This window comes from Canis lupus, chromosome 31 (assembly GCF_011100685.1).
Source record: "Canis lupus familiaris isolate Mischka breed German Shepherd chromosome 31, alternate assembly UU_Cfam_GSD_1.0, whole genome shotgun sequence".
In the NCBI taxonomy this organism is placed as follows: Eukaryota; Metazoa; Chordata; class Mammalia; order Carnivora; family Canidae; genus Canis; species Canis lupus.
Genome location: NC_049252.1, coordinates 27,381,026 through 27,407,519, shown reverse-complemented (window position 1 = coordinate 27,407,519; position 26,494 = coordinate 27,381,026). Strand labels below are relative to the sequence as shown.

At 47.6% G+C, this 26,494-nt stretch overlaps 1 protein-coding gene across 2 annotated transcripts in view; it reads right to left on the bottom strand.

Moving 5' to 3' along the window:
• HUNK (hormonally up-regulated Neu-associated kinase) overlaps positions 1 to 26,494 on the bottom strand; it is a 105,281-nt gene that overhangs the window by 5,894 nt on the left and 72,893 nt on the right. For both annotated transcript variants that reach the window (XM_038581349.1, XM_038581350.1), the window contains exons 5-9: positions 24,967 to 25,094; positions 18,069 to 18,204; positions 13,147 to 13,309; positions 8,663 to 8,746; positions 3,094 to 3,141 (exon numbers count right to left, since the gene is read on the bottom strand). In XM_038581349.1, coding sequence (XP_038437277.1) covers positions 3,094 to 3,141; positions 8,663 to 8,746; positions 13,147 to 13,309; positions 18,069 to 18,204; positions 24,967 to 25,094 — 559 coding nt within the window. The remainder of the gene's footprint in view (positions 1 to 3,093; positions 3,142 to 8,662; positions 8,747 to 13,146; positions 13,310 to 18,068; positions 18,205 to 24,966; positions 25,095 to 26,494) is intronic.

Here is a 26,494-nt window from a genome sequence, read left to right as displayed (position 1 = left end):
GCAAACTCCTTCCCCTGCGTCCTCAGAGATTTTTTGGGGGGGGAACTTGGGGTGCCGGGGGTTACTCCTGAGAGCATGGCCCACGACAAAACAAGACCTGGCATCTTCTCTCACAAGACCAGGGAACAGCCAGGAGCGGTTAAATAATTCACCCAGGAGCTGGGTGAAAACGCAGATTCCCACAAAGTGGGTGTTCTCCACCCTTGCCTCCGCACACCTTCTGGAAGCCTGGGGCAGGGCCGGGCAAGAGCAAGGCAGCCACACTGGGGCTGGCGGGGGACAGGGACCAGGCTGTGGCCCCAGGGCTCCAGGTCGGCATCGGGGATCCCAAGAGGAGGCCTGCACTCCAGGTCATTATGCAGGACGGTAAGGAGGGGGACCGGGACGTCTGCTCCAGCCCATCTCGGTCAAGGCCACGATCTTCCACTATTTCCTTCTCCCTGTTTCCCTGAAGACGCCAACAGCCTAACTTTGCTCCCCTAAGGCCAACGGGAGTGAGCGTTCACACTCCCCGTGCCCCAAGCATCAGAGGGCATGTGCCAGGCTCATCCTGAAAAGTCTGGCAAAAATCTCCTCCTCTCGTGCTGTTCTTTCTCCCTCCGTTTTTATGAGAAAAGTCACGAGTTCTACTGTTTATACTTTAAACAGCACAAAGGCAATCGAATGCACTTCTATGAAACACTGTAAAAAACGGTCTTTGGAAGAAAAGACAAAATCGCAGTTCCCTCCTTTTCAGGACTGTTTTCTAGAATGATGAGATCTGCTTCCTTTGGGGTGTTCTGTGATCCCTACTCTTTAGGGGAATGCCTGGCTTCACGGCTTCATCTTGGCTCCTCCTCAACTCTCTAGGTTCTCAAAAGCCAAAGGATCCCGAAGCAGTTTCTGGGGGTCAGTATTGCCACCTAACTAGAGTGCAGTAGCACTGAGAGGTGTGCCAGGCATGAATTTTCTGTAGAAAGAGCCCAAGGATGGCTCTAGAAATCTCTCCTGGTAACTGACAAAGGGATATTTGGCATCAAACAGAAAGCCACTGTAGCGGTAGAAGGATGGGAGGAATGGAATGAGGACACCTGCTAGGGCCACCTTGCAGAACTTAATTCTAGAATCCTGCACCCTGGTGTTTTCTCCCAAAGCCCCCTTTGTTGGGAGAACGTCCTTCTCCAGCCCAAAAGAATGAGTGATTTCACGGTGACCCGTTTCTTAGGGGGATACCAAGAATTCACCACCCAACAGATCCAGGCCGAGGAGAACTGCTGGATCAGTCCGTGTGGATGGGTCAACAGCCCACACGAGAAACTGTTTGTGTACCCCCAGCCAGTCTCAGTGCCCCCTGAGCACAGGTGACCAAATGCAGCCAACCATCCAAGTATACCTTTCCATTTGCACACCCTATTTTCTCCACAAGAGATCTTCCGGGGAGCAGGATGCTACACTGCTTTATGTAACAGAAACAGATCTGCAGAGGGACTCACTCTGCTCCCCCTTCGGCATGCCTACACCCACTCCCACGCTCTCCTCCCAGCAATGCTGCTGCCTGCACGGCCTCTTTGACTTTCTTCTGATTCTCACACGCTCTCCACACCCACCGCAGCCCCCCACCCCAAACTCCCCAAGGCAGATCAGAGAGGGGACCCCATGAGGCCCCACAAGCAAGCCCCCCACGAAACAGCTTCTGGTTTCCTTTAAACCACTTTCCACCCACTGCACGTGTGCATGGTCATTTGCAAAGCTGGGCACTTTGAAGATGTGGACTGGACTGTCTACCCAAAGCTCTTTCAGTGTCAGGACTGTGTGACAGAAGAGAGCTAGTGAGCAATGGTGCACTGGGCTCCTGGAGGGCGAGGTCTAGAGGCCCGACAGCCAGGGAGTGGGAGGAGGAAAAGCAGGTCCTCAGCCTCTGAGAGCTGAGCCCCAGGGCCGGTCCCTTCAGACTCGTCTCTGGGACTCCAGCCTCCTGGGTTCCAGAGTGGGACTCCTCCCCCTTTCTCCCTAGTTTTGGTCCTCAGGTGCAGCAGGGTGACCTTCAGCAAGTCACTTCCTCTTGAGAGAAGTGTCTTCCGATCTACAACCACAAGTATGCTCTTCAAGGATTAAAAACGAGCCTCACATCTTATCTGCTTCATGATCTGAAAAGCACAGGTGCAGCCACACCTCTTCACCACCCCAGGCTGCTGGGAGAACTGTTGCCCTGGAGAGTTGCCCTGCCCCTCACATGGTGGAAGCTGACCACAGAGCAGAATGCTTAGCAGAAGAGCCTGGGGTCTGGAGGTGAGCTGAAGTTGTTTTCTTTGTAGAACTATCGAGTCCAGCTCAGCATGGCCTCTTCTGAAGGCCTGGTGTCCCTGTGAGGATGAGCTAACCTCATCTGATCATTTGGAACATCAGAGCCGGGTGTGGACAGGGAACACCTGGGATGGCCCAGGGGCCCGGATGGTGCTTGCTGGTGGCTTTGGGAAAGTCACAGAGAACTGAATCTGTCACAGGAAAAACACAACAGAGTTGAGAAAAAGAGGGCTCGGTTCCTAAGTGAGGCCCCTGAAGCTCTGGACTGCTGCAAGGCTCACTTCTCATACAGGTAGATGCACGAACGCAGAAAGGCAAGACAATAAAAAAATGGTCAACTAAACATAGAAAGCACCAGTCTGATCTGAGGGGATTCTGATAAACCCACTCATTTTGGATCCTGCATTCTAATTCAGGACTGAGTTGGGGGGGGGGGGGTCTGTAGAATCCAGAGCCCTGAGCAGAGATGTGAATTTCAAGTGTCAACGTGACTAGGCCATGGTGCCCAGTGTTTGATCCAACAGCAATCTAGATGTTGTTGTGAGGGTATTTTTTTTAAGATGTGGCTTTGAGTAAAGAGGATGACCCTCCACAATATGGGTGGGCCTCATGTAATCAGTTGAAGGCCACAAGAGAAAAAGACAGAAGTGTTCTGAGGAAGAAGGAATTCTGCTTCCAGAAGGCCTTGGGACTGAGCTGGTACATCCACTCTTCCCTGGGTATCCAAGCATGAGACACATGCACACACACAGTTTGTTGGTTCTCCCTGGAGAACTCAGACTAATCCATCATAACCCCCCAAGCTCTTACCTGCACAGCATGGAATTCAAGGTCTCTTGTCCAGGTGTCCAGGGAGGCCTATGAAAAGCAACATTTACAACAATTTAAGAAGCTGTACCTGCTGTTTATCCCCGAAACTCTATCCCCTATCACTTGCAGCTCTGATTGAGAATGATTGGTTTCAATGTTTAGAGGCAAGAAACCAAACTCCTAAACCATCATGCACGTCGGCAGCAGGTGTTCTAATTCATGCACTGAATAGCTTTTCTAGGTAAGTTTTTTATTAAAATCTAAGACACACAACGAGGGAATGCTCTACTGGTGAGGAAGCGGTTCAATCAGTGCATTTTCTCCAAGAACCAAAACATGCCTGAAAGCAGCACCCAGATCAAGATACAGAACCCAACTGGCAGCACCTGGAAGTCCCTCCCACCCCCACCCCTGTCCTCTCCCAGTCCCCAAAGGTAACTACCATTCTGATTTCCAACAGCACAGATGGTCTGATCTGATTCCAAACTTTATTTTTACAAGTTGCCTAGGTTTGACACAGACGCCAAGCGAACATTTTAATATCTTACCTTTAAAGTTATTGCCCCTGGGATGGGTTGAATTGCATTCCCCCCGAATTCATAACCCCCAGGACCTCACAATGTGACCTTCGTGGAAGACAGGGTTAGGACAGGCCGATCGTGTCCACTTTGAGGCTTGGGGGGGGCGGGGAGGGCGTGGGAAAGCACACTGTCCTTTGCCCTTGAGGAGGGGGCCTGTCGGGCAGTCACCTTTACAGAGGTCGTCCAGCCCCAATGCAATGGGACTGGTATTCTCATAAAAAAAGGGGGAAACTGGCGCAGAGATGCACACACAGAGAAGATCAGGACAGTGCTATAAGCCGAGGAAGCCCAAAGTGGGGGACCCCAAAGATCCCTGCAGCCCCTAGTAGCCAGGTGGCACAGGACAGGTTCTCCCCTCACAGCCCTGGAAGGGAACCAGGCTTGATCTCGGACTTCTGGCCTCTGGAACTGAGAGATGGTGAATCACGGCCGGGTGAGCCACCCTCGGTGTGACGCTGTGTGATGGGACGGCAGCCCCGGCAGGCTGATCCGATCCCCCTGCCAGCCCCCTGCACGACACTCTTCCAAGGCTGCCACGTGACTCTGCTCTACAGAGAAGCCCTCTGAGCTCGATTTTGCATTGCTCTGGACATTCACCTTTTTTTTTTATTTTCCAAAGATTTTAACAAAAACAGCCTCTGGTTCTATGGGGTTTTATTTAATAAGCCAGTGGGAAAATGATGACTGCCCCTCCTCCACCCCACTATCCTCCAGGGCCTATTTTTATTTTTATTTTTATTTTTTATTTATTTATTTATTTATTTATTTTATTTTATTTTATTTTATTTATTTTATTTTTTATTTTATTTTATTTTATTTTTTTTTCAGGGAAAGGAATCCCTGGAGCACATGCTCGAGATGTTCTTAGATGAGACATGTGTCCCACTTTTACAGACATATTTGCCACCTTTTCAAGGAAGTTAGTGAAGTCATACAAGAACAGCACTGTGATCCCAAGGGGGAAGTTTTTTCAATTTAATTCAGCTCTTTGTCTCCTAGGAGAAAAAGAACTGGGACTAAGAAAGAAGGGGCCACACTCCCTCCCGGGGCAGGGACACGTCATGGAGCCACCTCCCTGGCCAACTTGTGTGCGACCTGAAGCCCATCCACCTCCTGGTGTCTTCTCCTGGACCAGCTGATGGCAACTGCAAAGAAGCCCACAAAGGCTCTGAGTGGGCTTTTACCTAGAAACTCTGGGCCCTTTCAGATCCTCCGAACACTTTTTCTAACTGGCCCCACTCCATTCCCCGGGTTCCAACAGAGGCGGGTTGGATAATCTAGTAATGGCCTGTAATTTAATTAGTCCAAGTACCACTACCGTTTGGAGAAAACAAATGGATCATAGAAAATTGAAATGCTCTTTTCCCATTAGTGTTCCTGTTTAAACCCTAACTGTTAAATATTTCAACAAATGTTTAAGACGCTTGCTGTGTGTTTTCAGGCCAAATGAGATAATCACCTGAGAAAAATGATCTGGGTGAAAAAAAAAGGGGGGGGCTCCTTTCCCATCACAGACGCTCTCAAACAATCACAAGGCAACCACGGACACAGGCGTGAGCAAAGTGGCTCAGAGGCCACTTGGTGCATCTGTGGGTGCTGTTACTTGAGTTGCTTGAGTCAAATGCAGGGGCACCTGGGTGGCTCAGTCAGTTACAGGTCTACCTATGGCTCAGGTCATGATCCCAGGGTCCTGGGATAGAGCCCCCCACCATTGAACTTCCTGCTCAGTGAGAGTCTGCTTCTCTCTCTCCCTCACCTGCTCCTCCTGCTTGTGTGCTCAATCTCTCTCTCTCTCTCTCTGTCCAATAAATAAATAAAATCTTAAAAAAAAAAAGAAAAGCCAGATGCAGACCAAGAAGCAAGGGAGTCTTATGGTGAATCCTACATCCTCTGTACCCCAGCTGAGGCGACAACCTCCGAGCAAGTGACCAGGAGATGTCCCTGCCTGCCTTAGGGCACGGACACCTGGTAACGATGATGGGACATGGGTGCTAGGCTGCAGGTGTGCACTCACCCTGGCATCAGTCAAGCGAGGTGTCCCACCTGGATCATTCCACCTTCTCCCCTTATGGTCCCAATTCTACCTGGAGACCCAGGTCAAGGTCCATTTGATTCTTTCATGTGTTCATTTGGCAAATATTTGCTGAGCACCTACCACGTGCCAGGCATCATGCAGATTCTAGGGATATCGTGAGGAGCAAAAGGGATGAGGCCTCTGCTCTTCTGGAAATCAGGGTCCAGAGTGGGAGAGAGGTGTGGGTCAGACACTCCCGTGCAAACAAAACGTGCAAATGGGACAAGCTCTAGGATGCAGAATGGGGCATGATGGCCTGTGGAGAGCCGGGACCAAAGGTTGAGCACAGAGAATGGCAGGGATCCAGGAGGAACTGACCCTGCCTTGGAATCTGAAGGTAGAAGATATCACTCAGCAAAGAGAGGTGAGTGGAACATTCTGGAAGAGGGGACAGGGTGTGCACAGTGCTGGCAGCCAAGAGAGCACATAAGTCTGGAGGCCCCGTGGGACTGAGCATACAGCTAGAAGCTGGGCTGCATGTGGGGTCCGGGGGACAAGGCTGGAGAGGCAAGCAGATGCCAGTCTAATCCGGTGGCCATGGTACCAACTTTGCCTTCCAGGTTAAGGAAGCCTTCGAAGGTTTGGAGCAGGGAAGCGATGGGATCCCATCTGAGTGTGGACGGCTCAGCTCCGGCTGGCATATGGAGAGGTGAGAGCCAGGCATTCATGGGGGGAGGGGGGGGCAACCAGTTAGAGCTGTAGCAGACATCCAGGCCTGGGATGGATAGGGATGGAGGGGCCGGACAGGGTTTGAGAGGTTTAGGAGTCAAGCCGGCATAACCTGCTCCAGGGGTGAGGAAGAGTAACTCCTGGATTTCTGCTCTGTACTGAGGGGTAGGGATGCCATTTAGAGACAGACACTGGGGGCCGGGGGGGTTCTGGGCACGCCGGATTAGAGACCCTCGTTCACACAGTGAGCAATTAGCCGGAGGGCTCTGGAGCTCAGGGGACCCTCCTGCCCTCAGCCTGAAAGCCATGCATGGGCTTGCAGCTCAGCCTTGATGCACTGCCACCCCCCACCCCCCCAGCTTATCCCCATCCTCATCATGCTGGTGCTGCAGCCTGGTTCAGAGGAAGGAGGCCTCCAGCCTGGGGTCAAGGCTAAGCCCCCACCCCCAGCCCCAGCCATCCCTGGAGTTCCCCCCAATTTCCCTGCCCTCGATCCTCCCCAACCCCGGCATCCTTCCAGCAGGGGCCATGGCATGGCCTCTCCTGCTCTTCACTGTCAGAGCCACCAACAGAAAGGTCTACGCTCACTGTCTTCACTTCCCTTCTTCCTCTTCTGAAACCCATGCAATCTCTTTTTGCTTTTGCCACTCCCACGAGCCGGTCCCTGTTAGACCCCCAGGACAGCTAACTGCTCAGCCGACACCACTGACCATTTTAGACGTGACCTTTCCCATGGTCTCCCTGCCGCCACTCCCTGCAGTGTCTCCTGCATGCTCCCAGGCCGCCCCTGTCATCCCTGCTGGTTTCCTTGGCTGGGGTGCAGGGGGCTCCTCCTCTCCATCGCCTTCAATCTCACCGTCCCTTGGCTGTGCCCAGATGCGACAGCCGTGCCACTCATCCTGCCCTACCTCGATGCTCAGGCCTGGCCTTCCCCTGGCTCCCGTCACATCTACACATGGTGCCTGGTAGCTCGGCTCTCCTGTCACCTGTGTCACTGGACTGGCCTGGGCCATGCCCCGGTGCTCCCCGTCGCTGTCGAGGAGCCTGGCACGATGCTCAGTCACCATCCATGGCCTCACTCAGCCTTTGCTCAAGAAAAATCCGGGAAGAACTGCCTTCCCTGGGGTCAAGCCCTGCTCGTGCAATCAGGATGTAAACTGATCCGTAAAGGGAAGCGGGAAGCGGGCAGGCCTCATGCAGGGCACGGAGGAAGGCTCCCCTTTTGATCAAATGGAACCATTCCGGGGACACGCGGCAGAGGCTCTGGAGGGGAAATCAAGCAGATTCCCGGGAAAATTGGGGAGAAGGCAAAGGAGCTGCATCTAAGTGCTGAGTGAGGAGTCCTGGAAGGGTGGGTGGGGGCACCCTCACCCTGTGCCCCTTGCCCTGGATCCGGCTTTCCCAGGCACAGTCTCTTCACAAGCACGTATTTGGTACGACTTGCCACATGATACCAGTTTTTACTCTGAAATCAAAGAATCTTGGTATTTTCTCTTAGTTATGCACTATGTAGCATCAAGTTGCCAGGAACAGGTGCCTGGAAAAGCTTGCTTTCCCCCAAAACCTTTCCCTGTCCTTCATTTTACTGTCTCCTTCTGGTGCCAAGTGTTACATGCATGCATATTTTTGAGCATCTCCCTTTTACCTTTTGAAGCCCTGACAATGGTTTCCAACCTTGGCCACTCAATGGAATCAGCCAAGGAGCTTTAAAAATACTGACACCCCTCCCCCCCACTGCCCCTCCGCCCTTCAGCTCCCCTGCCCTGAGACATGAGATTCAGGGGAAGTGGTCTGAGGTGCAGTCTGGGCATTCAGATGTTTAAATGCTCCTAGGTGGAGATCCCTGGGTGGCTCCGTGGTTTAGTGCCTGCCCTCAGCCCAGGACGTGATCCTGGAGTCCCGGGATTGAGTCCCACATCGGGCTCCTGCATGGAGCCTGCTTTTCCCTCTGTCTGTGTCTTTGCGCCCCCCCCCCCCCCCCCGCTCTCTCTCTGTGTCTCATGAATAAATAAATAAAATCTTTTAAAAAAAATGCTCCCCTATGATTCTAATGCATGGCCACAGCTGAGAACCAGAATCAAACTGATAGTGGCTTGACTGTAAACCATTCTCGGGGGGGACTCATTTAAGCAAGTAAGTATTTGTCTTTTGTCCCACAATCATTGGTTTCCTTTCCATTCTGCTCTCAAAATGGAAATCCACTCTTCCTAAGCAAACCTGGCTTTTGCTCTGGGGGGTCACTCACCTCATAGGGCTCCTTGGTGGGCCTGCACTTTTCTATCTGGTAGAGCTGGGTCTTGTAGCAAACGCTGTCCTGGATGTCAGATTTCTGGATGTCAGAGGAGAAGGAGGGGAAAAAAGCAGGGCTTAACTCACAGGAAATAGAAACATCCACTAAGCAGTCATTAATTTTCAAACCAGCACTTGGCTGAGAAAGTGCCCAAAGTGGTTGGCAAGCCAGTTAATTGTGATGCAAAGCCTCGTCCGAGGGTGGCCTGCAGGCAGGATGTGGGCCTCTGGGAGAGCCCCAGACCCAGGGCCAGGCAGCTGACTTCTGTTACTGGCTCTGGCAGGACAGGGCCAGTTAGTCCTGGGCACGTCGCCACTCCTTGCTGGTCTCAGTTTTTTTCATCCGTGCAATGAAGTCTACTCTAAGATGTGAAAGCAGAAACCAATTATGTGAGCTAGAAAGAATAACTTATTTTATTGACCTGCTAAACAGGATATAGATCTTGCTTATTGGCTTATTGAAAAACAGCCCTTGTCTGCCTGCCCACCCAGTGAGTCACAGCACATTCATAATACAGTTTAAAGATGATGGAAAACTGTTATCTAAGAGATGTAGGTGCATGACTAAGGTGCGATCCTGTCTGGAGACGGGCAAATTAAATGACTAATTAATTTACCAACCAACAGATATTCACGGAGTGGCCTTAAAGGCTCCCACACAAAATCCACACTTCTTGGTTTTAGGAAGAAGAAATGAGAACTGGGAGACAAAAGGGAGAAATGGCAAATAATTAAGATATGTATTTTACTTTTTCATTCACTAGTTTTGGTTTTAAAATTACGCATGGGTTGCTAGGTAATTGGTTGATGAGATTAATAGTTAGGACAGTGCGTACTGTGCAATTAAATCAGCGATGTGTGGAAATTACGGAGCAGACCAGCTGCAGCTGTTTGCAGGGATCAATTCACTCGAGTTAAAAGCAGCCCCTCGCCTAGGCATTGGTTCTCAGACCAGGTACGCCCCATGATTGAAGGGTTAAGTGCAAGACAGACACAATAAAGTAAAAACATTGTCCAGCGAGAACTACACTCGCTGAGTTTCCAGGGAACATGCTCAGTAAACAAAGCCAAGCCCAGCTTTGCCACACTTGCATGCCACCCCGATGCTGGGCAGAGCGGAAGAGCAGAACAAGCAGATGGCAAGAAACAATGACAAACAAGACACAGCCTAAGAGCATCAGGGATTGTTTAGGAAGAGTGTGAGTAACCAAAGTTTGTATCTGTAGATGTGGAGGTGGACAGAGGAAAGAAAATATTTTAAAACTGAAAGTCCCAGGGTGCCTGAGTGGCTCAGTCAGTTGAGCATCAGGCTCTTGGTTTTGGCTCAGGTCTTGATCTCAAGGTCAGGAGGTCAAGCTCCATGCCGGGTTCCACGCTCAGTATGGAGTCTGCTTGGGATTCTCTCTCCTTCTCCCTCTGCCCCTCCCCCTGCTCACGTGCCCCTGCGTTTTCTCTCTTTCTATCTCTCTCTCTCTGTCTAAAAATAAATGAATCCTTTAAAAAATAATAAAGTCCCTTGGGGTGCCTCACTGGTTCAGTTGGTAGAACATGCAACTCTTGATCTCAGGGTTGTGATTTCAAGCCCCATGTTGCGTGTAGAGATTACTTAAAAATAAATCGATCGGCATCCAAAGAAGTTCTGCCAAAACAATGTTGAAATAGGCTAGCTTATTTAGGAAAGTAGCAATTTCATCCTTTAAATATGGAATTGTGAATTTTATAGTCAGCTTCATGGAGACACTTTTTTTAAAACTAATTTTAAAACTAATTTGAACAACAGACTTCATTCGAAAAAAAAATCAGCATGTTGATCCTCTTTTGTTCCCTTTTACTTGACAGCTATTTATATTCTTCACTACTAACTTCTACCACAGTGGTCCCCAAATGGTGTGACCTTGAATCCCATATAAGTGAAAAAGGTATAGGAAGGCACCTACAGTACATGCATATTTATAGCTAGAAGCATACGCCACTGTACTAACATACGACACACATTATAAAACATAGATCAAATAGGAATTTAAAGGGATACAATAAACAAGAAACATGAGGCATGAGGTCTTCTTATTAAAAAGAAATGGGTGGTGCCTGGGTGGCTCAGTTGGTTATCTATCTGCCTTTGGCTCAGGTCATGATTCCCGGGGTCTTGGGATGGAGCCCAGTGTCAGGGTCCCCACTTAGTAGGGAACCTGCTTCTCCCTCTCCCTTGGCCCCTCCCACTGTACTCTCTCTCTCTCTTTCAAATAAATAAATAAAATCTTAAAAAAAAAAAGGGGGAAATGGGAAGCAGCTTTGAGCCCAATATCTTTTAAGTTCATCGTTGCAAGAGAATAGAGAACCTGGACACAGCACAAGAGATTTTCTGACTCCTATCACATAATAAAATGATATAAAAAATACAATGTGTTAGGGCACCTGGGTGGCACAGTCGGTTAAGTGTCCAACTCTTGTTTTCGGCTTAGGTCCTGATTTCAGAATTGTGAGGTCGAGCCCTGCATCAGGCTGCATACTCAGCTTGGAATCTACTTGACTCTCTTTCCCTCTGCCCTTCCCCGAGGCACTCATGTACATGCACACTCTCTCTTTCTCAAATAAATCAATAAATATTAAAAAAAAAAAACCACATCAAAGGTGCTGTCTTTCTGGCCCCAACTTCTCTCCTGCAGTAGCTTTCCTGTAACTGTGACACCATCTCTAACATCTAGTGTCAAAGCTGCATATCTGTCCCTATCGGAAGTGTCATCCCATCACTGCTTATACAGGGCACATTTTATCCCATAAAAAAACACTGCTCTTATTTTTAAAAGCCTTCTACTGTTGAGAATGTTTCTCCTGGTGTACATCTTTCCTTTGGCGATTCACCCAAAAAGTACTTCTGTGGATAATTTCAACTGTTGGAGCAAAATCCAGCAAATTCCCTAAGCTGAGTCAGCTTAGAAACATCTGCACGCTCATCCAACTATTTAACAAACCTCCCGATGAGCTACTTCTTCTATTCAGCAATGTTTTCTACACATCTCCCAAATCAATTTACTAAAGAGATGCCCTCGGACCATCTCGTCTTCTGGGCGTTATTGTGTGATCATTTCTGCCACAGCAGGGAGAATAGCATTTCCCCAATTGTAGGTGGATTTCCATCTTTAGCTCTAACACAAAAGCCTCACAAAAGGCTTCTAAGCCTATTGTTTAGTGGAATTTTGTGAAACACTGCGTTGGCTATCACATGACTTTAAATTACACTGAAAAAAAAGTTAAAAAGCACTGAACAAAACTCTATAAGTTCTTCATGTTCTGTTTTCTAAATGTCTTCCTAGGGGCACCTGGGTGGCTCAGTGGTGGAGCGCCCCTGCCTTTGGCTCAGGCCGTGATCCCGGGGTCCTGGGATCGAGTCCCGCATCAGGCTTCCTACAGGGAGCCTGCTTCTCCCTCTGCCTGTGTCTCTGCCTCTCTCTGTCTGTCTCTCATGAATAAATAAGCAAAAATTTTTAAAAATTAATAAAAAATAAATGAATTTCTTCCTAACAGTGATAGCCCCACATCATCAGATCTCAAGGCGCCATATACACACATAGGGTGAGGGTCACCCTTCATGACAGTGGATTTGCAATCAAATCTCCAACAGGCACCTTGACAATTCTGAATTTCTCTACCCAGTGGACTTCCTGTTAGAACTGGCCAGTCTCCACTACTCCGAGTAGGAGAAACAGGAGTGGTATAGAGAACCATACTGCTTTTGATCAAGTTTTCTACACAGAATCATTTTTAAGTGGAGAGAGATGATTTAGTCACAGCTAGATACCGAAGCACGGAAATCCCTTCCCCAGGCATATATGAACTGCCTGTGGCAGAGGACAAAGGTGACCCAGGCATGAGGGAACCACTAACCCACCTCCGGCTTGCAGGACTCCCAGCTGTACCTCATCTGTGGCACAGGACACCTGTACCCTCTGATGCCCGGACTGAAGGCACCAGGGGTCAAGCCAGTAAAGCACCATTTCATTTTTACTTTCCAGAGAAGTAAAGATAAATAATGGCCTCCTCATAAATCAGGCTTCAGGGATGAAATCGCCCGAGAGGCACTGCCCCCCAACATTTATGACCACAGAAGTCCCCAACACCTTTACCATGGGAACCCAAGGAGCTAAGAGGTAGACAGAAAAGGCAACAGAGAAACTGAAGGGAAAAGTGGCTTGAGTCTCTCATAGAGCTGCCCAGGGCTTCACTCTGTGGGAGGATATTTGAAAAACACCTCAGATAAAAAGCACTAGCTACCTGAGAAGCAGGTTTGGCTACTATTTTATCCCACATTCAGAAACTCAGCCTCCCACTAATTTAAATTAACAGCTCAGATCAAGTGTCAGCAAGTGAGAAATACTCTAGGTGTAAGAGCTCCTTTTTCCACAGCGAGCAGAGCAAAACTGCCACTAGGGCCCCACTCACCCCTGACAAATAGCGCTCGAGTTTCTTGTTTAAGAGGAAGTAGATGGCAAGGATGTGGCAGGCACGGTTGGAGAGCACAGTGTTGATCACGTCACTGTTCTTATAGCCCAGCTTCTCCGTCATGTGAAGCACCACACTCGGGCTCAGGTCCTCCAGGGAAATCCTGCACAGGACAGCGAGAACCTGTCACCTCTCCATCTCCACTGAGAGGCTCTGGGGCCCCCTCAGGGATGCTCACAAACATGGAGGCACAAAGTACCCCCTCTCCACCACCACCAACCAGGGCCCCTATGGAAAAAGTGTCCATCCATCCACCCATCCACCCATCCACCCATCCATCCATCCATCCATCCATCCATCTACCCATCCATCCATCCATCCATCCATCCATCCATTCATTCACTTGACTTGCTATTAGGAACGATTTCACACACACAGAAAAGTAGTGAGAATAGTGTAAGTACCCTTTGTGCACCCAACACCGGAATCCACCACTGTTAACACAGTGGCCCTATTTTCTTCATTTATTTATTTATTTGTTAGCTTATTTAGTGCTCAAGTATTTTAAATCACAGACATCATGACCTTTCTTTCTTACGCAGCCCAGTGTGCACCTTTAAGATCCAAGGACATCTCCTGCAGAATCCCGATACTGTCCACACACCCAATAATTTAATAATTTTTAAATAATTTCTTAGGATTCTCTAATATCTAGATTATATTCAAATTTCCCCCAATGACCCTCAAATTTCTTTACAATCTGGCATTCTTTTCTAAAAATGTGTTTATTGGACATGGGTAGAACCTACACTTGAGTTGGGTGTAAGTTGGGCTGGGAATGGAGCACATTTAGGGGCCAACCCAGACTGTGTTTAAAGAAACAGCGTGCGATCCCACGTTCATAAAGAGGGAATTAGGGGCTTGGCTATAAAGTGGGGTGCTCTCAGAGGATAGATCAAAGCTTCTTCACAGGAGTATTATGAAGATAAACTCCTTAGGAAGAAATACATGCCTGCCATTCATGTATCCACTCATCCACTCATTCATTTAATCATTCCTTCCACAAGTCCCTGTCTCGTGGAGACTACATTCCAGTGGGGAACAGAGGAAGTAAATTCATTTAGTCTTCAGGACAATCTTATGAGTAGGAACTACTATTATCCCTATGTTACAGATGGAAGAAACTGAGGCCCACAGCTTAAAGTGACTTGCTCTAGGTTACACAGGCAGGAAGGAGCAGCCTCTGAATGCAAACCCTGGTAGCCTGGCTCAGGGTCTAGATGCTAGACGTCTACACTCAGCAGCTCTCATATAAATAGACACGAGGAAGGCTATGGAGAACAAGAAAGCAGGCTGAGGAGTATAGTGTGTGTGTGTGATGGTAGTAGGGGCTTCATCACCAAATAGAACATTCTAAATCCCTTCAGGGAGCTATAAATAGGGCGCTCTGAGCAGAAGACAAGGCAAGGACATCTAGCCCTAGAGCTCTGTAGCCCGCCAACACTGCACCAAGGGTCCAAGGACATTTTTGTTATGGGACCTCAGACCATAACACCCTGGGAAACCACACAGAATAGCTTCATAATGATACAAAAGGGTAAGTTGGCTTGCCAGAGTCATGGGCCAGTTGGAAAGGGCAGCAAAAGCAGACCTAGGTCTGCAGACCCTCTTCCACCACCCATTGGTATAAACTATGGCAGCACTCCCTCCTTAGATATGGGTAAGTGCCATCCAAAGAAAACACGCCCAAGGAACCACAAAATCTGCCTCCCCGCCCCCCTCTGTTTGCCACAAAATCACTAATTTTAAATAATGGATGGGAAGGGGGTTGGAATGACTAATGGTAAAAATAACGTCTATTAAAAAAGAATACAAATACTTGAAGTTTGCAAAGCACTTAACTAAAGCAGAAGACTAGATTTTGGAAACTACCCAGGAAGTGTGCAGGCGTGGCCCTGTCCCCTGGCCAATCAGACCACTGCCCTGTGCTCCGTCCTTGGCCAATCAGACCACAGCCTCACGGCCTCATACCTGGCCAATCAGATTATGGCTGTGTGAGCCACCCCCTGTCAGTCAACCCAAGGCCACCCTCAGCAGCCTGCCCTCCACCCCGGGGAGGGGAGAGCCATCCAGGAGAGGGGTGCCACCAGGGTGGGGCTGGGAGGTGGAGGGGAGACGGGGGTGGTCAGCAGGGGCAGGCACCCCATCTCTGCCCTTCATATCCACTGTCTTCAGAAACAGGAGAGCTCTGCCAAAAGGCACTGTCGACTCTATTGATTGAGGTACAATTTAACATTTGCAATAAGCGACCTGTACCTTTGGAATTCTGCAATACCAGTTATTTAATTCTTGCTATCTCCCCACGTTTGGACGATAGAGACACTAGGAAAATGTTCCAGAACACTTGGTGTAATTCTAAGTAAATTCGCATTAAATCCCTTGTTACACTACTATGGCTTAATCCCACCCTGTGTTACCCATCACCTTCTTTCCCTTCCCGCCCACCTCCAGAGCTAACTGGATGGGGGAGACTGTCCAGCCCCCACCAGGGTGCTGAAGGAAGAAGGCAGCCAAGGTCGCCTCCCTAAAAATATCTGCTCCCAGCACAGGGAGGCCAGCCGGGTGCACAGCAAACTGCTGATTGACTGGCCTGAACTTTTATTATAAAAGGTTGACTTTTAAAGATATTTTCCTCTTGCCTTTTGGAGATAACTTGGAAGCCCAAATGACTTAACAGAAGGCTTTACAGAAGAGCGATCTAAAACATAAGCCCTGTATTCTCACTCTTTCCCCAAAGCAAAACATTTTAACATCTAAAATCACTGAATCTGAGGCTAGGTATGTTGGGAAGCTATAAAATATAATACAGCCTATATTCTCTCCCTGATCACATGTTCTTACTGCATTTATCTGTGAGCCAGTGATGCCAGAAAAATAACGATCAAAAGCACTTTATTTACTTATTATTATTATTAAATAATTTTTTTTTTTTTTTTTTTTTTTTGCCCTACACATTTTTCAAAATAAAGGCTCCCGCAAGAGTTTAGATCTCCGGCTTCCGTACTTTACAACGGAACGTTGATTTGCCTCTGGAACAAAGTGAGCAGTGGGCCTTGTGTAACAGAAGACAGTAAGCGGTTGTTTTCTTTAATAAACAGGATCTTAACCAGTTTCACAACCCAACTGGTTCACGTGCAGCCTTTCGGCTTTCTGACCATGTCCAAATGCAAAAATTGCCGACCTGGCCAAACCAGGAGGGGCTCCCCGAATTGAAGTTTCAATCTACAAATGCCTGCCTACCACCTGTGGAAAAGCTACAGCACGAGGCGCCTCTTCGTGAGTGAGGATGCGGCCCACCAGGAGGGGGAGAGTGTACTTCCAATACCAGCTCCGCTTCCTTTGAACAGCTGCCACGTTGAGTGGATTGATTATGCTCATTTAGGCAGTGATTACATTAGCTTAATGACTCATGTGTCTGCCTCCAGTCGCCCCTCCTTTAGCAGAAAGCGTACCTGTGTGCTCCCAGCCTTCAGGAGCATCGGTAATGAGGCATGGCTTCTCGTCTTTGCTTTCCATCTCACGTCGAGGTAATATTTCTGGTGTTTGTTTCAGACACGGGCCAAGCAGAGCCAGTGTTGGAAACCCGCAGTCTATTTCCAGGTTCCCTTGGTAACCTAAGTAACCTGGACTTTGTTTAAATTACCTCTCAAGAGTCAAATGCTAGAATTCTAGACGGCAACCGAGTGAAACCACCTGACCTATGGCCATGGGGAGTGTAAATCTGGCTCAGAAGCATGGATGCAGACTCCACCTGTGGCCTTTGGAGTTCTTCTAGAACTTTCTCCCCAACACAGAGCCCTGCCTGCCTATCGTCTTTGGAGAACTCGGTGCGACAGCTTTCCTAAGGCTTGGTGGATGTTTCCAGGCCTTCCTGGACATTTTGAAAATATCTGTTCCCCCTTCACCAGTGGTCCCTGTTCTCATCTGAGCTTCAGACTAGAGTGAGCAGGCCTGGGACCTAGAGTATGGGTCCCAGGCCTGGTGAGGATCCTCATTCCTTCACTCGGGTCGGTTAACAATATGTCAAATGGGTAGGAAGAGAGTACAAGGAAATGTGTTCTGATGTTTGTTTTCCAATCTGCAGTCAGTACAGCAGCAATGGAGACATGTGGGCCACCAGCAGGTGCCCCTCAGTGTTTCCACTCTGTGGCAATGCTTGCTTGAAGCATTCTCCTCTTGGAAGCTCCTGAGGTGAAGCCCTCACCGGAAGCCCACAGGGAAACATGGCCTGAAGCAACTGTCTCCTTCTACTGCCTTTTCTTCGTGCCCCCAACATTCTAGGGCAGGGGACTTGGGGCTGAACCAAACATCAGAGCAGAGAAGCAGCAGAAGAGGAGTCCAAGGGGTGGTCTGAGAGGGGAGCGGGTCCATTCTACTGGATGCGGCCTGATGTTGGCAGGAGAGCTCAGGAATGGATCTCACACACACTCAAACACAACCAGCTATAGGCACAGACACACTCAGACACACATACACACTCATTCAGGCCACAGCTAGTCTAGACTAGACTAGACTAAATGGTCCCTTTGTGTGAATTAGAAAGAGGTGCCAGACTGTGAAGATGCAAGTCCCCGGGATGAGTGTGATGAGGGAATGTGGGATGGACTTCACCTTCCATCCACCCTCTCCCGGGTGCAGGACATACTCTGCACAACCACCTGGGATGGCCCTACCCACACTTCCCCTTGGGCACCGAGGTGGGCTTGTCTGTGGATGTGTGGGCTTGGAGTGGGGGATGGGCAGCCAAGAAAACACACAGCTTTTCCTTGAATCCCCTACAGCTTCCTGTCCAGAAGTATTCAGGGCTCATATGACGGTCCCATCTGGCCTCAGAAGGGGTCCCTCTGTGTGTATTTGATTACCTGTTGGGATAGGTGACATTACACGGCACTTTGCCCGTATAATTCTCATTAAGCCAGCGATTCGCCAATGCTTGCTGAATATTGGGCCTCTTCACAGGATCTGGTTCCAGGAGAGAGCGCAGGAAGTTGATGGCGCCTGTGAAGACAGTGGGCAAACATACTCATGTTATAGGCTGAATGCACATGCCACCGAGACTCGAGGCAGGTCCACTACCTCTCCTGAGTCACTGCCAGCATTGATCTATTCCCTGGATCTCTGGGTGCCTCAAGTCCAAAGAGTTTAAGATATTTGTCCAAGGGATGAAACTGGTACATGGTAAAGCAAGAACCAATTTGGGTCTCCCCATGCCCTGCACTTCCCAGTACAACCTGTGGTCTTAGCTTGCAGCGCATCTCTAAATGCGAGCCAAAGAGATGTTCTAGCTCCAGGCTTGGAGGATAAAAGAAAGTAAAGAGAAAATGCTTGTCCTCAAGGTGAATTTTTGAGGAAGTACTCAGAAAGGAACCAGAGGGTGAACGCCTTCAGAATTATACCCTCTAACTTGCAGCTCACCACGTGACACACAGAGTCTCAAGAGACTAAGGGAGGCCCTGCTTTCTTTCCAGTTTTTGTTTTGTTTTGTTTTTTAGAGTAGGGGAGAGGATAGAGGGGGCAGAGGGAAAGGAAGAGAGAGAATCTTAGGCAGACTCTACACCCATTACGGAGCCTGACTCGGGGCTCCATCGCACGACACTGAGATCATGACCTGAGCTGAAACACGAATCAGACACTTAACTTGCTGAGCCGCCCAGGCACCCCCGATCCTTTCTTTTAAAGCCATTGTGCATGGCCATCTGCTTAGTCTTCAGACCCTGTGGGCTACTGACAACACAGCACCCCAACCAGCCGGAGCCCATGCCCATGTAGCCAGGCCCATCAGAAGCCAGTTTCAGGGAGAGTGTCAGTAAACTCTGTAACAGCCACCCAAGTTTTAAATTCCTAGTCTGTATACAAGGTTCCAGTAAGTGCCACACTATACACCTGTGTCTACGTGATGGGCCCTTTCCTGTTGTGCTCTCCCTTAAGATGAAGGGGCTGCTTGTGCGGAATGTATGCCACTCAAGTTTGTCTTTGTTTTGCAGCCCACTGAAGTTCACAGTGGTCACATCAGCTAGGCTGAGCCTGGTATGTAAGGAAAGAATATGAGAAGCAGCTGACAAATAAGAAAATCCCGACAGCCCCCTTTCCTTTTCATCTGAGGCAAAAAATGATTTTTTCAAATGCCCTGGGTCTCCTTTCGTTAAATGAATACTTAACAAAGGGCCTGCTGTCCACCCAGGGAGTGAGGATAGGAAGCCGGTTCATCTCTAAATAGATCTTTGCATCCCATGGAAAAACATGTTTATAATGCATAGGAAGGACACAGGCTCAAAACTGCTAGCAGGAGAATATGCATGAACACATATGGACCAAGAATGCTAGGGATTACTTCAAAATGAAGATGGTCTAAAAAAAAAAAATGAAGATGGTCTGTCTTGCTTGAGTTATGAGACTACGATTTTCCTTTTATTCTATGCTCCTTCTCTTATGGAGCACAGTCCTATCATCTTTGCGCTATAAAAAAATCTTTTTATGTAGCTTTGTCCATGATATCCAATTTCCAATATACTAAGGAACAGACTCTAGAACATAATCCTAATTTTTGGTTTTCAAAATTTTCTATCCTTCTCTCCAAAGCTATCTTTCAGTTTTCTTTTCTTTTCTCTTTTTTTTCCCCCCAGGGGAAAGCACGAATGCAGTCCCCCACTATCTTTCAGTTTTCTAACATAATCTCTCGAAGAGAGACTCTCAAAGAAAAGTCACTTTCTCACAGACTTTAGTTGTCATTCAATACTGTTCTGATAGAATGGTGGGTGTTTTCCGCAGGGTGGAAATCAAGCCATCAAAAGAGGGGCTGTGGTGATGCCAGAATCAACCCCAAAGAAACAACTTCTACTTGGTCATGCCACCAGGTAACTTCTCTAGTGGGTTCTGATCCAGTTGATGTGGTCACCAGAAGGTCATTTCTCATTGAGAATGGAGTGGGTAAAAATAGATGTGCAGACACCAGAGCAGTCATGAGGTACATTTAATTAATACTCTAAGTTTTATAGCTGGGTCTCCAAATAAAACTTCCCTAAAATATTCTTCAATGGTCTGAAAAGCAAACCGATCTCCAAAAAAATAAAGAAGTTCCTCTTTCTGGAAACTCTATCTCCCTTCTCTCAACTCCCTTACATTGCAAGAGCCATCTGGATGCCTAATCAGGACCACCTATTGGTCAAATCAGAAAGATGTGAGCTTAATCCATTAAAATGTGGAGGCTGTGAGTTCAAGATGTTTCTGAGACATCTCTGTCGCTTACCCTCAAAGGACCCATACAACCCAGGCTACTGCCAGGCCTTTTCAGAACATGATTAACCAGAAGAGCTAAGAACAGACTGGATGTGCGTTTTTGTTCTATTTTCAGAACCACGCACTCGGCATCTTCACAAATTGCTGATGAGCTCAAGTAATTTTAGTTCTGATCTCTACTGATGAATTTTATTTCTTTGGACATCACAAACACTGCATTACCATCCAAAAAGGACTTTGAAAATGTCGTTAGAGTTCTCTGAAGTTTGTCTTAGGGTCTTGAAGATCCCTATGTTTCATGAGCACAAGAGATTCAAATTCTCCAAGGTCTTGGAAAGCCATGGTGGGCATGGCCACTTACAACTCTCCACTCTTCTAAGCTGTAGCTTCCATTGAGGGCACAAGGAAAGGATGACCCACACTGACAGCTCCCTCTCTGTGTTCCACATCACATGCACACACACTTCTGTAGTGCAAAACCTTCTTTCCTCCACGAGGAGTGTGCTCTCTACTATCTGCACTCGCTTGTGTGAGCCCCATGACACTGTGCCTAGCTAGGGAGAGGGCTACTGGACACAGACATAGCCATTTGACTTTTCACAGTAATACAGTCCATCAGATAGATGCAAGTGGAGTCCCATCCCCAACCAAGGCTCTTTCCTCATCACCTCCTACGCAAAAGCAGCAACAATTATTTGACAGTTGAACCTTCTCAGAAATCTTAATTGGTGCTGGCTCAACCCTTGCCAATGCCAACACCCAGCCTTCGGCTTCACTTCCATGACTTCATGGTGCAAAACGCTCTTGATCAGAAGTGACTGTTTGGCAGTAGAAGTACCATCCCTGAGATGTAGAGATGTAAAGATAAACTGTCGGAAAAATGTGTAAGCCATGAAAGGCATTTCCAACTCTGTGATATGCAAGTGCCAACAAGCAGAAAGAGACTGTCTCGAAGCAAGAATTGGAAAGGCCCCAAAAGCTTAAGTTTTCAAACTACATGATAGAGATGAGGGACAATTCTTCGAAAGCATGCACAAAGGAGTCACAAGGGCAGTGACTTTTTTTATCTTTTCAACTCAGCAAAAATCCTCCCAACTTAATCTAAAAAAGAGTACTATTTTTTTCTTGTTTTTAAGATTTCATCTGTTTACTCATGAGAGACACAAAGAGGAGGAAGAGACATAGGCAGAGGGAAAACCAAGCTCCCCAGTGGGAGCCTGATGCAGGACTCCATCCCAGGACCCCAGGATCACAACCCGAGCCAAAGGCAGATGCTCAACTACTGAACCACCAGTCACCCCAAAAAGAGTACTCTTATACAGCTGATGTGTAGAAAGTGTCACAAATATGAGTGAGAGAATCTTTAAATGAAAGATGTGTTGGTGAGACACTTAATGAAACTGGTATATTTTCGATTTGGACATCTCAATTTTAACATTACCCAGAACATAAAAGCAATAGATAATTTTCCCCAAATCGGGGGTGCAGAAGGGGAAGCACCTCATACCAAAAAAATTTAAAAAGGGAGAGAGACAGCCCTGTATAGTAGGAAAATCCAGGTTTGGGAGCCAAGCAGACAGAAATTCAAAAACAGAGACGCTACATAAGCTCATTGAGACTTAGCATCCTCACTGATAAATTAGGACCAAGAGTACTTATCTTGCAGGGTTCTGGGGAGAGCAAATGATAATGTGAAAAGCACTTGCACTTGCACATGGACATTCAGCTACTCCTGTCGCTGGTGAATGAGTATTTCTGGATTCTAAATAAGATAGCACCACACGGTCTCCTAAATGAGGGTGGGCCAGGCTGGTTGGAAAAAAGAGGTAAACCTGGCAGGGTATTTTAAATTGGAGAAACAGGGGGCTGCCAGGAGGCCAGGGGCTCATCTCCAAAACAGAGGTCATTCACTGTGTAAACAAGATAAGGTGACCTGCACTGCTCCAGCAGCCAGCTAGCAGCTCTGGGCCCCAGTGCATCAGCTCAGCTCCTGTCCCCGAGCAGCTGGGCGGATCCATGGGCTGCCTTCCAGAGCCACACGCGTTGACCACTCAAATCAGCAACCTAGATCCCCTGAGCGTCTATACTGTGCAAACACTACGCTTGATACCTGGCACAAAGCTCCAGTTGAGGAGAAATAGGAGAAATACCTACACATCCCAATAGTTTAAAAAGTTTTTAAAAAAAGTTTAGGGGAGGGGTCCAGATTCCTTAATTGGAAAACCAAATCTAAAAATGCAATTCTTGGAGCACCTGGGTGGCTCGGTAGGTTGAGCAACTAACTTGGTTTAGGTTCTGGTCATCATCTTGGGGTTGTGAGATGGAGCCCCGAGTAGGGCTCCGTGCTCAGTGGGGAGTCTGCTTGTCCTTCTCCCTCTGTCCCTCCCCCTCCACTTGTGCACACACTCTCTCTCTAAATAAATAAATAAAATCTTAAAAAAAAAGAAGAAGAAAGAAGCGCAATTCTTGCTTGTTCATGCTTGACAAGTCAAGACAACCAAGTCCCTTAGGAATGTGAAGATCTTTAAAAAGCACACACAGCTTAAGGCCAAAGTCAAAGCTGTCTGCTCAGAGCAGGAGCCAACTCCAGTGGTGCTAAAATCGCTCAGAACATTTCTAATATATCTTCTTTGGAATTTCTTCTGGACTATTTTTTTAAACACCTTCGGGGTAGAGTTTTTACTTATTTAAGGTAAATTTAATTTTCACTATCAGAAAACAGTCATAGACCAGGGGTTAAAAGAATGTTGATTCTTTTCTTTTTCAAGATTTATTTATTTATCTTAGAGGGGGAGAGAGAGACAGAGACAGAGAGATAGCACAAGCAGGAGGGGCAGAGGGAGAGGGGGAGAGAATCTCAAGCAGCCTCTACACTGAGTGCAGAGCCCGACGTGAAGCTCAATCCCAGGACCCTGAGATTATGACCTGAGCCAAAACCAAGAGTTGGATGCTTAACCAACTGCACCACCCAGGCACCCCAAAACAATATCAGTTCTGAAGTTATGAGACTGACTTCTTGGGCTACTAATCTACCTGCCCCTGACCTGCTGTGCAACCCACCCCAGGGACTACCACAGATCGAACTGCCTGCTCCTCCTCCCACAGCCGGTGGCTCACATTCATGCTGTTCAACAGATATTTCTGGTTTTCTGCCTTTTAGACACACAGTAGGGCTGTGTTTCCCCAGCCTCTTTAGTTGGGTGAAGCCAGGTGACACGCTTCAGAAAGTCAGGACTTATGAACAGAACATTGGTGGGAGACTTCATTGCTAACGAGAGATGTTCTAGACTTCTCTTTTCATCCACATGGACCAGGTATGTTTGAAATGGTGTCTCCTCCATCAATCCGGGACCCTGACTGACGAGGATGGTCAGAATCCTCCAACCCTTGATCCAATTCTCCACAGACAGGTGGCATGAATGAGAAATAAGTCTTTGTTGTCTTAAGCTGCTAAGATTTGGGGGCTATTTGTTATTGTAGCATAGCCTGGCCTATCCTGACTAAAAGAATGAGAAGCCTTTCTCCAGCTCCTCAGGGTCCTACTGGGATTCAAAATGAGCCCTGTCTGCCTTCTCCAGGCAGGAGATTCTATCCTCCCTAGCAAAGGTGAAAGTACAGACCAAATTAGATCATTGCGTACGAGAATGCATTTCAGCTTGAATTCCATTTGACAAGCATAAATTCAAGGTTAGCTTCATGGATGCTTTATAAACTCCAGAGGGGGGAAAAATATGTAACAGTAGTAAAATAAAAATTCTATATTTTAAATCATGTATTGTAAGTTGAAATTAAATGAATACTTTTTTTTTTTCTTGGTCACATGCCTTATCTCAGGGAAGCTGAGTTTATTTTAAGGAGCCAATTAAATGATCACCAGGGCCAACCTGAAGCCAGGAACTTGAAGTGAATTGTAATCCAAACAAAAGAACAAATTGTGCTAATTTACTGGATCTGAAACCAAATCTTAATGTGACCTGTTTACCGAAATGTGAACCTCCTGAAGTTTGAGAACACTTGCCAAACACACCTGATGATTCAGTCTAATCAAGTAAGTGAAACTACATACACTTAAAAGCTTTTGAACAGGCTCAAAAGCTCAAAGAGCAAAACAAATTACAGACCAAACTCGAATGAAAGTAATATTTCTTTACACTGAATTGACTAAGGAAAGCACAACAGAACTGTGATTATAAATGCTTTTTTCAAAGTCAACATTAGAATAGTGTAAGCATTAAAACAATCAAGACTGCAATCATTTCTCCAAGAGCCTTTAATGCGTGTGTTTTGTGCAGAAGGAGGAAGGAGGAAGTTAGGGGTTCAGAGTTATAACAGAGAAGGAAAAGATCAAGGTGAGATGAACGGTTGCTTAGCCATGGGAAACTCAACCACCTCTGAGTCAGGGTTTAATCCCATAAAAAGGCCTAACACCATTTCTGCAAAGCAAATACTGCTTCATGGATGGACCAAACCTGGTAAGCACACAAGTCCTGGAACCTGGAATCCAGAGAGGCGAGGGTGCATTACCTGTGGAGAGCTGGGTGGGGAGGGGATTCATTTCCTTGTCCACCATCTTCTGGTACAAAGCCCTCAGGCTAAAAGGCTCCACCGTGAAAGGCAGGGTCCCAGTCAACATAGCATACATGTTCACGCCTCTGAAAAGAGAGACACCAAAGTATGAGACCAAAATGAGGCCCCCGGGAGAGGAAGACAAATAGGGCACAGGCTTGGCACAGCTTTAGCCCTGTTGCTTTCATGCTGACCTCAAGAGGCCTTCTTTCTGGAAAACTCGGTGACGTACTGGAGGAGCAAAAGTGAAAAGCATGAGTAAGAGCTTGTCTGTAAAGACTTGGACAATGGACTGTGGAGATCAAAGAAGTCTATGGAACTTCAAGGGCTACCCCCTAAGGAAGGGAAACCATGTCCTTCCTTCTGGAAGGAAGTCCAGACCAAATTATGTGAAGAATACCAGCAGCAGGCTGGGAGCCTGGAATAAAAGTAGTCTTGCCATTATGTGGTTTTCCAAGTATGGCTGACAAGGTGGAGCATGGAGGAGGCCAGACCAAAAACATATATAGGGCAAGACCCTGCACTTGCATAGGAGGGCAAGCCACAGCCTAGCCAGCAGCTCTGGTTACTTGTAAGTCCTTTGAAACAAGAGTCTCACCCCCAAAATGGGCCTGTTGCTCTTCCCTTGAATTCTGTTTGGGCCTGTAACTATAGAATTCTCCAGGGTGGGAATGGGGAGAGGCGTCTCCTCCCCACTCTTAGTTTCTCTATCATTGTTCATTGTAAGATCCCAGCACCCTGGCCCCGTGGCCCAGACGTGGTCGGAATACCTTCTGAATGGGCTTAACTGCTTATATCCAAAGCCAATCTAGCAGACGGCAACAGCTTCTTGGAGGACTTTTATTTTCCTGAATGTGCAAACCTAATATCATTTTGATGAGATTTCCTGATGGGGATGAAATGCCTGCCTGCCAAGAGGTCTCAAGTGTTCAAAAGTGCCTGAGGGAATATGTTTTAAAAACAGGCAATAGGATTTCCAGTCAAAACAAATCCAATGAGACTGATTGAAATGAAGACCCTTGGGGCCCAATTCCACGGAGGCGCCTCTGATTTACAGTGCTCCAGATCACGACAGGTACAGAGCCCCCGTGCTCCAGCCAGAAATCATTCTCAAATTGCAGCCATAACTCTAAGACCCCGTTCCTCCTCTGTAACTCACAGTGCAGTTATGGCCACAGATACATAAACATTCAGTCCACAAACACTTGCTGGCTGGCTCTCCACCCCAGGCAGGGGCTGGGTAGGGATGAACCAGATGGAGCCCTGCCATCTTCGATTGTGGGGGACAGTCAACAGGTAATGTCTAAGCACAATCCTTTCAAGTACTCAGTTTATACTAAGTGCCTGAAGGCAGGTGGCCTCTGCCAGGAAGGTTGAGTATATGCACCCGAGCTTCCACACCTTAGGGATGGGGATGACAAGTTGGGAAGACAAGATACGGAGACCAGAATGAGCCAGACATACACATACACAGAATCTACAGGAG